Here is a 14542-nt window from a genome sequence, read left to right on the forward strand (position 1 = left end):
TTTTGGTAAACATCTGTTAGACTTTTGGTTAACATCTCATTTAGAATTCAACAGAGAGTAAAAAAATAATTAGTGCAGACTTATAAAATTAATATGCACTAATGGTCAATAGGTTTATTCAACATCAATTCCTTTATGTTGATCGCAAACCACTGTTGTCTATTAACTGTTGAAAACTTCTGTTGCTTTCCAACAGATTTTACTAAGAACTGTCATCGATTATCTCCAAGAGAGCTTGCCAGATGATTAAATAGATAGTAACTATCAGATGTTAGTCGACCCATGTTAAAAAGGTCAGTCAACAGAAATTACAAAGGTTAGTAAATAGATATTAAGAGAATACTGTTATTAACAACATGTGTTCTCAGGATAAGCTTAATGCAGAGCAAGTATCAGATGCTTTCAAAAAGTTGTATTGCTTTCCAACAAACATTTCCTAACAACAGTTCCTCCATTATACCCAACAGACGTTGCCAGGTTGACAGATGTTTAGTATCATCATAGATTTTGTAAAACTTCTTTGTAAACCACATTAGTAGTGGTTGTACAGACTCGTTTCTCTTTATCACAAATCAAAATTTTCAATCCCTTCCTACTTTTTACTCTAGATACAGCAACATAGAGCTGACCATGACTAAACACTGGACATGGAAGATATAAACCAACACGCTCCAATGATTGTCCTTGACTTTTATTTATTGTCATAGCAAAACACAGTGAAAGTGGGAATTGTCTTCTAGAGATCTTCACTGGTGTTCTTTTATCTGAAGGTGTCATCTTCAGTCTTGAAATCAAAGTATGATGACCTATATTAGTCCCTGTGATAATTTTTGCTTCAATCACAACTTTTCCGAGCTTCGTGATTTGTAAACGTGTACCATTACACAATCCATTTGCCTGATCAATGTTTCTGAGTAACATCACCGGAGCACCAACTTTCAGTATTAATTTATGATTAGGTAAACCAGATAAACGAAGATTGTTTAACACATCAGGAGGAAACAACACCATATTAAGCTCTGATTCTTCCTCTGATTGGCATAAACTATCTGAACTAAAATAAACCTTTTCTTCACCAGGCAGACTCTCTAACAGCTCTTTATTTATTGAATCCACTACTTCATTAGTTGGAGCAAGAATCGCTCTTTGTTGGAAATACGTTAAATCCCACAAAAACTTATTCATGTCCGGATATATATATGAAATGAGAGAAGAAATAGGATTGACTTGGTCATGAATAAGTAAATCATCTGGTATTTCAATATCAATCTCACCATCATTTTATTCACCAAGCAGACCATCACCAAGCTTTAAAATCCATTCTCCAAATTCCTTTATTTCTTTCAAATCTGCTTCCTGACAACCAACTCTTAATCTCATATTCTCAGTTAGCTTTAGTACTTTACAGTGCCGCCATATATAAGAAGAATTTAAAGAAGCATTGACTATCATTGTTCTGGTACCTTTAGGGATGACCAGAAGAATTTGTCTAAAATCACCACCAAATAGAATGACCTTTCCCCCAAACGGCTTTGATTGCATGTTCGGTTGACTGGAACGTGATATGTCTCTCATTGTTCTATCAAGAGCCTCAAAACAATGTTTGTGAGTCATAGGTGCTTCATCCCAAATAATCAATGTTGCTCTTTTAATTAAATCACCTAACTCAGTATTAGGCTCTATCGAACATATTGAATTCTCATTAATGTTGATTGGAATTACAAACCTTGAATGAGCAGTTCTACCACCATCCAGCAAAAGTGAAGCAATTCCACTGGATGCAACATTCAATACAACTTCACCTTTTGATCGTAATGCAGCTGAGAATGTCTTCCAAAGAAACGTCTTTCCAGTTCCACCATAACTGTTATGGGTGAAATTCTGAGCCCATATCCTGGAAAATATCTTGATATATATCTTGTTTATATTATATCTATTTACATCCGGGATGCTAGTTCAGGATATTGGTAACATCCTGAATGGTATCCTCGGGATTACTAATGGATTATGTGCAGGCACGTGGGTTAAAAGCTAGCAACGTTAACAAGACTTATTCCACGGAAGACTCGGTCCAAGTCGTTCAAGTGAAGACGTTGAAGCCGTATTACTCGGTCCATAACGTTCATAATGGAATATTCGGAGTAGCCCATATTTGTAGGGATTATTGTTTGTAATTCGTTACTATAAATAGGTGGGTATATCAGATCAACTAGGACATCACAATCACATCCGCTACACTCTAACACTTAGCAATTTTCACTTTCATACAAATTCGTTGTAACACTTAGCGATCTGATCTATATCCTGCACTGTATCCTGAAGTTTAAAGCAATAAGAACAACAAGGCAGCTGCGATTGTCAGCTCCCGAGGTTTTGTGCCGGCGATCTAGATTGATCAAGGGCTTTCCTCGTACATCTCGTGTCATTTACTTTACTTTCTTGCTCATTGTTTGATCGTAGATACAGCTCAATATCCTGGGCCGTATCCTGAACACTGTTTTTCCAAACAACATAACCAGCATATTTTCAACACATTTTTTAGCACACTACCTCACTTAACTAATTTGATCACTTAATTGCTTCGGTAATTTTTGACCAAAACAATTTGGCGCCCACCGTGGGGCAAGTGGTGCTCTCTTTACTAAAAATCTTTGTGAAATCGTTAATCGGTTTTCTGTTTTCAAAACTTTTTGCCACATTTTTTACAATGGCCTCAAGATCAAACATGAGCTCTTCTACTATGTCTGCTACAACTTCTGCAACAGTTGGTTCGGTGCTTCCACCACCTCCTCCAAGGATGCCAGCCTCTACACAATCTCAAGATGTCATCCCTACTCGGAGTGTCCAAGGATCTGCTCCTGTTTTAGCTTCTAACGATGAAATTCTAACCTTATTTGGAAGTGTGCAGGAACAAATGAGGCAGCAACAGGAAACAAGCCAAATGCTTTTAAGGGAAATACAACTCCTGAAGTCTGGCTCGAGCAGATCTGCTGAGGATAATGTCACTCCATTACACCCCAGAGCGTTGAACTTTAGTTCAGCTGTGTATACTGAGGATAACAGAGGGAATATTGTGCCCAGCCTTCCTCAGAACCATACTCCTGAAATACCCTCCTCGGTCAGGATATCAACCATGAGGAGCTCAGGATATGCTTCAGGATATGGGCAAAATCCTCTAACGGGTAACGTATCAAATAATAATAATACTATTACCACTAACAGTGTTGGATCTTTGAAGGATACAACTGTAACGTCAGAATTATCCAGGGAGCTTCAGAAATTAAAGGATATGATATCCAGTATACCTGGGGTGGTGCAGCCAATTCCTGAAGTATCCCAGGATAGCCACAGGATATCTCGGTTCGTGCATCCTATATGTGATGCTGAAATCCCAAAAAGATTTCAGACTCCGAACATGAAGCTTTATGACGGAACCACGGATCCTGAAGAGCATATTGCCCAGTATAGGGAAAGGATGGAGATCAACCCTATCCCTCCAGATCTCAAGGAAGCGTGCTTGTGCAAGGGTTTTGGTTCAACCTTGACAGGATCGGCTTTGAAATGGCTCCTGAATGTTCCTCCACATTCGATTACATCTTTTGCTCACTTAGTAAATTTATTTAATAGTCAGTTTTCTTGTAGTAGAAGCTTTGAAAAATTAACAAGTGATCTCTACAGGATAACACAAGGGCCTCAGGAATCCCTTAGGGATTATGTGAACAAGTTCAGCCGGGAATCACTAGACATTCCCCATCTTGATGTGGCAACAGCTGTGCAAGCTTTCAAGATGGGGCTGCAAAAGGATTCTCAATTCTATCAAGACCTTATAATGAACCCATGCAGGAACCTGGATGAAGCCCGGAACAGGGCCCTAAGATATATTCGGTTGGAGGATGACAGAAAGATGCAAGAAAGAATGAACTCATCCAGCACTTATGAGTCAACTAACAGGAAGTCAGAATCCTCATTCAAGTCATATCGGCCTAAGCCATATGGCAGAAATGAGAGCAAGAGAGTGAATGTTGTCGAAGATGAGGATCCTGAATTATCTGAATATTGCTTTTCTGTTAACATTCCTGAATTGATGTATGCCATGCAGGGTCTAGGGGACAAGGCAAGATGGCCTCGAAAGAATCAACAAAAAGCATATTGGAAAGACAAATCGAAATGGTGTGCTTTCCATGAAGATTTTGGACATATGACTGAGGATTGCATCGCTTTGAGGAAAGAAATAAGCTATCTTCTAAGCAAGGGATATTTGAAAGATCTCGTAGGAAGAAAGAAGAATAAGGGTCAGGATACTGAGAAGGATCCTGAGCGAGCGGCATCACCTCCCGCCGATGCCAAGATAATCAACTTCATTTCAGGAGGATCCGACATTTGTGGAACTTCGTATTCAGCAGCAAAGAGACATGCAAAGGAAGCTAAGACCGAAAGGGGAGACAAACCTGTCAGGATGACTACCCTCACAACTGACAAAGTGATCACTTTTGATGCAGATGACAGGGATACTGTCCAGGATCCTCACCATGATGCTCTGGTAATAACGTTATATGTGGCTAACCATTTTGTACGCAGGATACTGGTTGATAATGGCAGCTCCGTCAACATAATACAACTGGAGACTCTGAAGAGAATGAATGTGTCTCCGATGGATATCACTTCGAAGTCCACTGTGCTCGTTGGTTTCAGTGGAGAAGCTAGGAACACAGTGGGAGAGATAAAGCTGCCCATATATGTCGAAGGAGTCAACAAGATGCAACGTTTCTGTGTGATGGATTCTCTATCCTGCTATAACATCATCCTAGGAAGACCATGGATCCACGATATGAAGGCCGTACCATTGACATATCACCAATGCATCAAGATCCCTACCCCTTGGGGGGTTGTCAAGATCGACAGTGATCAGCAAGAGGCAAAAGAATGTTATTCATCCTCAATGAAATCCTCGACCAAACCGAGTGCAGCATAGCAATTAAAGATGCGGGCCCAGGATATCGTGGAGAATCCGGAGCAGGATGTGAAGAAAGTTATCCTGGATCAGGATAATCCTGATATCTCGGTGCTCGTAGGGATCAATATCCCTCAGGATATTGAAGAGCAATTAACTAACTTTCTGAAATGCAGGATGTCAACATTCGCATGGAAGCATGAGGACATGACAGGTATATCTAAAGACATTATTACTCACAAGCTTGGAATTGACAGGTCATTCAAGCCTATACAACAAAAGAGAAGGAAATTCGCCCCTGAGCGGAATGCAATTATCCAAGAGGAAGTTGAAAGATTATTGAAGTCCAGGATGATTAGAGAAGTTAAATTCCCTAGATGGCTAGCAAATGTGGTAGTGGTTCAAAAGAAGAATGGGAAGTGGAGAGTCTGTGTAGACTACACAGACCTGAACAAAGCTTGTCCAAAAGACCCATTCCCTCTGCCTCATATAGACTCGATGGTGGATGCCACTGCTGGTCATGAAATGTTGACCTTCATGGATGCATCCTCAGGATTCCAGCAGATTCAAATGGAACCTTTGGACCAGGAGGATACTGCTTTCATGACACCAACAGGTATTTACTGTTATACTGCTATGCCTTTTGGTTTAAAAAATGCAGGTGCAACGTACCATAGATTGGTGAACATGATGTTTAAAGACAAACTGGGGGACACCATGGAGGTGTACATTGACGATATGGTGGTCAAATCCAAGAAAGCTGAGGATCATCTTCAGGATATTAAAGGAGCATACAGACTCAAGAATATGGAAGGGGATATGCTACCAAGGTCTTGGAATGCTATACACTTAAAGCTCTATTTCAAGTAAGAATAGAATTTAATTTCTATCCCAGAATGGTATGTATTCTACCTCTTTTAAATATATTTGTTTATTATCTTGAACCCAATACTGACTTAGGCATCGGAGGGGTGTTAGCCAAGCTAACACCCACCTTAGCTTACAATTGTTTTGCAGCATATGCTCCAGGATATAGCTCCAGGATGTGTACTCAGGATAGCTCGAAAGATTAGAGGATTGGCCCCCTCTCTCACGTTTAAGGGATACTGATCCCTTCACAGGTTTAAAGGTATTCACCTTTCTTTCGAATTGGGTTTAAACACCTCGCCTGGAGCGCAAGTTATTCGGGGATAGTTCAAGGTGGCGGGACCAGTCCATGTAAAAGTGGCTGACAATTTCGTTACTATTGGCTATATCTTGAATCCTAAAGGTATATGAGGATTGATCACCCTCTCTCACGAAAGGGTATTTTCATACTCTCTAAGGTTTAAAGGTTATCACCTTTCTAAGGTTTTGAGTTTATACACTCTCGCCTGCAGCGCATGAAACTCAGGGTTTATCCCCAGGATATTAAGGGTTTATCCCCAGGATATTAAGGGTTTATCCCCAGTATACTAAGGGTTCATTTCAGGATATTAAGGGTTTTGCCCTGGGGTATTTGGAATTCATTCGAGTCAAAATATGAATACATTTGTGTTTCTGTGTCAAGCACAGGGGACATACATTACAAGGATGGATCCAAGTTTATAAGTATGCACTGGGGACAAGCTTATAATGAAGAATCGAAAATGATTCTCTAAGAATCTCTGGTATGATCTTTCCTTTTTATTTAGACAACTAATAGATTGTATTTTATCAAAATATCTTTCAGGATATTTACCGGGATACGTTTACAATATATTCTCAAAAATGTTCAAACAAAAGAATTTTCACAAGTGAAATTAATATATCAACGACAACAATAATAAAGTCAAAAGAGGAGTTATATTATTAATATACCAAAAGATGTGCTCTTAGTTTCACCTAAAAACAAGGCCCATCCACTAAGAGCACTAATAGTCCATTACCATATTTACCCAACAGTTGAAGGCTTCATCTCAAACCGAGACCCATCCACCTCCAACTGTTGTATTGTTCAAAAACCATGCAGGAAATGTAAATTATTCAGGTGCAGAAAAGTAAAGTGCAGAAAAGTAAATTGTTTAGGGATTACAGACCAACATCAAATCTAAAAAAAGTGGGCTCCAGCCTAAGCATCAACATCCATCATCGCCCACTCACATGCCCTCACACAGCGGCATCCTCTCCAGCCTTCTCTGGCTTCTCAGCACCAGCATCCTCACCAGCATCCTGTCCAGCATCCTCACCAGCATCCTTCTTGTCTCCAGCCTGATCCACCACCTCTGCTGACTTAGAAGACTCACCGGCTTCAGCTGGAAATGGCACAGCTTTGCCTCCGAGCTCCTTCAACTTGGCCACCCAGGATTCAATTGGCCAAGATGGACAAACAAGACCCGTCTCCTTGGCCTCGTAGGCCATCTTGATGCGTGCTTGTAACAGGGAGACGATAGCGGAAGTCTTGATTCCCTCCCGGAAATTGATCATGGCTTGATCATGATCCATTTGAACGGTGGCAAGTTTGACCTCAGCTTCTTGGGTGACCTTCTTCAGCAGGCTTTCGTAGTGCCGGCTCTTCGCTTCAGCAATGGCACCTTGGTCAGCAGCGGTGCTTTCAAGCTGTTTGATCCTGGCTTCATGGAGTGCAACAGTACCACATGCATCATTATACAAGTGGAGCAAATGCTGGAGGCCCTGCACATCAATAACAGGTACAAGTTAGAATATATATATAATGACTAAGATATCCTATCAGGATATCCTGTTAGGATATACATGCAGGATATACATGAAGGATATGCGTCAGGATATTACCTTGTTAAGGAAGGATGTCATTGGCTCTAAGGAATCAGTGAAGCTGAGTTCGTCATAGGAGAACCCTTCTGAGCTTGGAGCACTGACTTCAAGACCCTTTCTCTTTTTTGCTGTGGAAGCGCGGGTCCTTGGGTTGGCCTTGGGAGCTGGGAGTGGCTTGGAGCAAGTAGCAGCAGGAGCCTCCTTCTTGACTATGGTTGGAGTTGGGTAACTGTCAAGTTCATCGAGATCTAGATAGACTGGAACTTTGCTGGAATCTGCACACAGGGAGTAAAATTCTAAACCTCTCCTAAAAATATCAAATAAAAACATGTGTGTACAGGATATCTTGCAGGATCCTTACCAGACATGTTTGCGCTTGAAAGAGGGCTTGGAGTTGGTGGAGATGGGTTGAAACTTCTCTCTGCCTCTGGAAGGAGTCTGATGGCGTCTATTCTTTTTTGAGAATCAACAAGGGGAGGTGCAATTTTCCTGAAATCAGCTGCATACACGACAGAGGAAGTTGGTCAGTTCAGGATATAAAGCAGGATAACAGGTAGGATCATCTTTAAACCCTAAATCCTACCCTTCTTCAACCATCTCATCGGATAATCCGTTCCACCAGGGATTGAATCCCTTTTTACAAAGAAATATTTGGATTGCCAACCATCCTCGTTCCTGGTGGCACGAAGTATCAATGGGTCACCAGAAGTAGAATAAAACAGAAACCTGCATGATCCGTGACATCTAAGTTTGTAAGCTAGGGGCAGATCATGGATAGAAAGTTCAGGAATGTGGTTTCTCTTGATTTGGTCAAGAACAGATAAAACACGCCAGAGCATTGGCATGGTTTGGCTGAAAGAAATTTTGGTGATATTAAAGAATTCGGAGATGAAATCCGGAAAGGGGAATTGTAGCCCTAGGGTAAAAGGGAAAGCACTAAAGCATATCCACTCGCTGGAGACCATATCCGACCGGATTTCCCGGTCAAACGGTCTGAACACGGTCCCTTCCGGGGAGATGCCGGAGGATTTCAAGGCTGACAGGTGAGCACTATCGAAGGTACATGCTTCCTTCTCCGGTTCTCGGAGAAGGTTCTGTTGGATGAATGTGGGAGCTGAGTCGCCTGAACTGGACCTTGTTTGCCTGGGCATTTGGTCGCCTGAATTGTCACCGGAGAAAGATGATAAAGAAGAGTATGAAAATGAGGGAGAGAATATTACCTTTTCCTTGACGATTGTAGTTAAAAAAGAGATGGGGATGAGAAGATATAGGGCATGATGAGTAAATATAGGTCGGGTGGTTGAAAGCTGTCACATCAATAGTCTTATCTCTTAATTGCCTCGGCCACTGTGAAAAAATGTAACCGTTAGGATATCAAACGGTAACATTTTTGGGGACAATTGTTATGGGTGAAATTCTGAGCCCATATCCTGGAAAATATCTTGATATATATCTTGTTTATATTATATCTATTTACATCCGGGATGCTAGTTCAGGATATTGTTAACATCCTGAATGGTATCATCGGGATTACTAATGGATTATGTGCAGGCACGTGGGTTAAAAGCTAGCAACGTTAACAAGACTTATTCCACGGAAGACTCGGTCCAAGTCGTTCAAGTGAAGACGTTGAAGCCGTATTACTCGGTCCATAACGTTCATAATGGAATATTCGGAGTAGCCCATATTTGTAGGGATTATTGTTTGTAATTCGTTACTATAAATAGGTGGGTATATCAGATCAACTAGGACATCACAATCACATCCGCTACACTCTAACACTTAGCAATTTTCACTTTCATACAAATTCGTTGTAACACTTAGCGATCTGATCTATATCCTGCACTGTATCCTGAAGTTTAAAGCAATAAGAACAACAAGGCAGCTGCGATTGTCAGCTCCCAAGGTTTTGTGCCGGCGATCTAGATTGATCAAGGGCTTTCCTCGTACATCTCGTGTCATTTACTTTACTTTCTTGCTCATTGTTTGATCGTAGATACAGCTCAATATCCTGGGCCGTATCCTGAACACTGTTTTTCCAAACAACATAACCAGCATATTTTCAACACATTTTTTAGCACACTACCTCACTTAACTAATTTGATCACTTAATTGCTTCAGTAATTTTTGACCAAAACAATAACCATATACAAAAAACACACCTTTGTCACCTTTTTCAATCGCTTCCATAACAATTTTATATATCTTTTCCTGTTCGGAAGTTAAACACTTAACATAACGATCATGTTCCCTTTGAAGAGCTAGTCTGTCATACGATAATTCTTTCATTATCAATCGATTGTTCGATGATAAAACATAATTGTCCGGAACACTTGGCATATCATCAAAATTTCTCACTGTACTTCCATTGGTAAGTAGCAACTTTTCAATTTCAGATAGACAGATATTTTCAAGTTCTTCCTGTTGAAGATCCAAATCTAAAACAAATGTTGAAAAAAGTAATAGTTTTTTCCCAATAACAGAGCTATTGCATAATTTTAATGTAAATGGATATAACTTAAATAAAATAATAACATTACCTGCAATACCAGTTATCTTTCGTTGCTGATACAGAATGTCTTCACATAACAGGGACTTCGTTTCGGACCAAAAAACACCAGGACGAGATATCGAATTTGACAGCAACAACATTAAAAAAGGTCCTCAAGAAATATCTGGTTGACCATGTGCTAGCTTCTTTGACAGCATTAACATATTCTTTATCATCATCCAATAGCCTCCATGCAAAACATGCATCTTTAAATGTTTGAAAAACTTGCCCATCAACTGTTTTTATATCTTCAAAACAGGTTGGTCTCTTAATATGATTCAGTAAAATCCTTAGGTAATAACAATCACCAAGTGATGGTGGGACATAATGTACCCTCCCAATTGATCCATACGAATGCTTTCTTCGATTCCATTTGCGATTTTTAGCATTCCATACATAATATCCTGGAAACTGAACATACCTCAATGTCCTGGCAAATTCATCGACTTTATTACAATTCATCCACTCTGTAAACATTGTCATTTTCACAGTTGGATCAGTAACAATATCACACAAATTATTATGATCGTTATACACAATACTCTGACCATCTTCACAATGAAAAGGTAATACTTCAACAGCTGGATATCTATAATGTATATCATACATGAATATTCTCCAAGCAGCTTCACAAGCAGAGATATATCTACAATCAAGGTATGCCTTTATCTCATCTACAGCTACATTCTGTTCCGTATTATTCTTGGTGCTATTGGCTTGAAAAACAGAAACAGTGACTCTAGCAGGCCCCTTATTAATATATTTAAACAAATATTTGATAGAACCTGACTGGTTGCACCATTCAACGTTAATGTGGCACTAATACTTTCTGAGCAGGAGAGCATTGTAAGGAATACAAATCTATTATCAAGTGTCAAACCATTCTTTACTACCGTATTACTTGTTTGACGACGACGATAGACAGGATATCCTTCAGAATCAACACAAGTCTCATCTACATATTTTTTGGGAAACTTTTTAGAACATTTTTGCTGAACCATACATGGACAAAGTGGGTTGTCTGTACCACATGGTCCATGAATCATAAATTGCTTGACAAGCTCATATAATTCAGGATCTGTTTCTTTATCTGGTATCTCAGCAGTAATAACACGATCAATATTAGATGCATTTGGAAAATTGCTTTCAGCACCCAAGAACAAACATATGTGAGCATGTGGGAGTCCACGCTTCTGAAATTCCATTGTATACATAACTGAAAATTTTGAACAGTGGGCTGTTAGATAAATATAATTAGATGTTCAAAGTAAAAAATATAACTAAAGGGTACCTGCTTGTATATCACCAAAGAATTTATGTTTCTTGAAATCTTTTATAAGATGATCCAATTTACACTTGAATATTCTAGAGATAATATCTGGCTGTCTTCAGCATTAAGAGCTTTATCGTGCAAACACCTGTAAATCTCAGGCCAGTTTGGATTACAAGTCACCGTTATGAATAAATCGGGATATCCAACAGACTTGCAAATTGCCATAGCATCCAAGTACTTTTGCATCATATATCTAGAACCACCAGTAAATGATAAAGGTAAAAGTATAGGTTTACCACAACTTGAGGCATTATTCTCTCCACTTTCAACAGTGGCATTCAAATTCTTAAGATTTTGCACTCTAAGTTTAGGTTGTTGTGTCCTTATATAATTCAACCAGACAGATTCTATCATCGTGTATCCATCAACCAAAAACTGCTGAAATAGTTTTTTCGCATTAACTAACAATGAGGATTATACCTAACTTTTCATTTGGAAGGTTAACTTCCATAACTGCATCTTTCTGTGCCGCTAATAGTCTTTCATTCAGACTATTCTTTAACTCAATGCTCTTGGCATTGATCCTGATTGGTTTAACTCTTTCCTTTTGGCTTAGAGCATCAGCGACCACGTTCGCTTTACCTAGATGGTAGCGTATCTCGCAATCATAGTCATTCAGAGTTTCCATCCAACGGCGTTGTCTCATATTGAGCTCTTTCTGATTGAACAAGTGTTGGAGACTTTTGTAATCCGAATAGATCACACATTTATTTCCATACAAATAATGTCTCCACATCTTTAATGCGAATACAACGGCACCCAATTCCAAATCATGGGTGGTGTAATTCTTTTCATGCACCTTCAGTTGTCGTGATGCAAAGGCAATCGCCTTGTCACGTTGCATAAGTACACATCCTATGCCGGTGTGTGAAGCATCACAATATACGACGAACTCTTCAGTTCCTTCTGGTAAGGCCAACACCGGAGCATTGCTCAACTTTTGTTTTAGAATCTCAAACGATTCTTGTTGCTTTGGACCCCAGTCAAATTTCACATTCTTACGGGCAAAGAAGTTAACGGTGCAGCTATTCTTGAGAAATTCTCAATGAATCTTCTATAATATCCAGCTAAACCCAGAAAGCTGTGAATTTCAGTAGGCGTCTTCGGTGCTTCCCAATTCATAATGGCTTCTATCTTGACGGGATCAACTTGGACGCCACGCTCACTAACAACATGTCCAAGAAATTGGACTTCACGAAGCCAGAACTCGAATTTGGAGAATTTAGCATACAACTTCTCCTGTTGAAGCAATCCTAATATACATCTAAGGTGCTTCTCATGATCAACTTGGCTACGAGAATAGATAAGTATGTCGTCTATAAAGACAATGACAAACTTATCTAGGTATGGCTTGCAGACTCTATTCATGAGGTCCATGAATGCTGTTGGCGCATTAGTGAGCCCAAAAGGCATCACTAAAAACTCAAAATGTCCATACCTTGTCCTGAATGTTGTCTTAGGCACATCTTTAGTTCTCACTTTAAGTTGATGATACCCAGATCTCAAATCAATATTTGAGAAATAGCTCGCCCCTTGGAGTTGATCAAATAAATCATTGATCTTGGGTAAAGGATAACGATTCTTGATCGTTACCTTATTCAATTCACGGTAATCAATGCATAAGCGCATTGATCCGTCCTTCTCTTTCACAAACAGTATTAGAGCTCCCCCAGGGCGAAGAGCTGGGCTGAATAAAACCTTTTTACAGTAAGTCGTCTAATTGAGTTCTGAGCTCTTTCATTTCCGTAGGCGCTAGACGATAAGGAGCTCGTGCAATAGGTGCAGATCCTGGTCGAATGTCTATCCTGAACTCTACTTGCCTCTCAGGAGGTAATCCAGGTAATTCATCAGGAAAAACATCAGGATATTCAGAGATAATTGGAATATCTATGATCTTAGGCTTAGGATCATTCACAGTCACTTGTGCCATGTAAATGACACATCCACTCTTCAAACACTGCGATACCTTGAGAATAGACACATTACTGGGCAATCCATATTGTGTATCTCCCTGAATAGTGACTGATTCGCCAGAAAGGGTTTTGATAATAACTAGCTTTTTTATCATAGGCAATTTGGGCTTGGTTATACGACAACCAATCCATGCGTAAAACTATATCAAACCAAGCCAATTTCATTGGCAAGCGGGATAGAATGATTCTTAATGGATATAGAACATCCATCAAGAAGAGTGGAAGTTGTTTCTAAGGTACCGTCGGCAAGCTCTACCTCATATTTTATGTCTAGAGACTTAATACGCAAATTCAATAACTTACAAAACTTATGGTCTACAAAAGACTTATCAGCACCGGAATCAAATAAGACTCTAGCATAATTATTATTGATGAGGAAGGTACCTGTTATGACGTTCTCGTCATTCACCGCTTCCCTCGTGTTCATCTGGAAACTCTTGCATTGTTTTTCTTCGCCTCCTCGGGCTTCTTTGCATTCTTAGGGCAATTGGTTTTGATGTGCCCCTTTTCATTGCAACCATAGCAGGTTGCATCCTTAATATTTCGGCACTCAACAGACTTGTGCCCTTTCTTTTTACAAATCCCACATGGTTTGGCATGTGGGTCCTGGTTGCACTTTCCAAAGTGCCTCCTATGACATGTCTTGCACCTGGGCCTATCATTCGACTGCCCCTTTTTGGAACCAGAGTTCCCTTTGCCCTTTTTGTTTGACTGAGTAGACTTGTCTTCCTCTCTTTTCCTTTTCCCTTCATCGATAACCTTCTTCGCCCTACTCCTCACAACATCTAGAGTGAGGGACAAAGATAGATCCACAGCAGATCTATAAGTGGTTGGCTTAGAGGCCTTAACATTCCCTTTTACTTCAGGGGGCAAACCACCGATGAAACGCGCAATGCGTTTGGGCTCAGGAGTGACTAAATATGGCACAAGCCTTGACATTGAATTGAAGCTAGTCACATAGGATCTACAATCCAGATCCT

The 14542-nt window shown here is 39.9% G+C and overlaps 2 protein-coding genes across 2 annotated transcripts; both read right to left on the reverse strand.

Annotated features, from left to right (window-relative positions):
- Positions 1–381: 381 nt before the first annotated feature.
- Positions 382–1185, reverse strand: LOC110933601 (ATP-dependent DNA helicase PIF1-like). The gene has a single exon (XM_022176815.2). It carries the CDS (start codon positions 1183–1185, stop codon positions 499–501), a length of 687 nt encoding a protein of 228 aa, XP_022032507.1. The 3' UTR covers positions 382–498.
- A 96-nt stretch (positions 1186–1281) lies between these two features.
- On the reverse strand, positions 1282–11461 carry LOC110933602. The gene is made up of 5 exons (XM_035983040.1): positions 11284–11461; positions 10324–11041; positions 9868–10190; positions 7788–7980; positions 1282–1864 (listed from the first exon to the last, which is right to left on the reverse strand). The coding sequence occupies exons 1-5, from the start codon at positions 11459–11461 to the stop codon at positions 1282–1284; spliced, it is 1995 nt and encodes a 664-aa protein (XP_035838933.1).
- Positions 11462–14542: the final 3081 nt, after the last annotated feature.

The sequence above is a fragment of the Helianthus annuus genome, chromosome 14 (genome assembly GCF_002127325.2).
Source record: "Helianthus annuus cultivar XRQ/B chromosome 14, HanXRQr2.0-SUNRISE, whole genome shotgun sequence".
Lineage (NCBI taxonomy): Eukaryota > Viridiplantae > Streptophyta > Magnoliopsida > Asterales > Asteraceae > Helianthus > Helianthus annuus.

Bases quoted from the DNA above. Each gene is read 5' to 3' on its own strand.
- LOC110933601 (XM_022176815.2), bottom strand. From the start codon at position 1,185: ATGAATAAGTTTTTGTGGGATTTAACGTATTTCCAACAAAGAGCGATT.
- LOC110933602 (XM_035983040.1), bottom strand. From the start codon at position 11,461: ATGGAATTTCAGAAGCGTGGACTCCCACATGCTCACATATGTTTGTTC. The intron at 10,191-10,323 runs GTGTTTTTTGGT...ATTATGCAATAG, and splicing joins AAATTCGATATCTCGTCCTG to CTCTGTTATTGGGAAAAAAC. The intron at 7,981-9,867 runs GTGTGTTTTTTG...CCCTGTGTGCAG, and splicing joins GATTGAAAAAGGTGACAAAG to ATTCCAGCAAAGTTCCAGTC.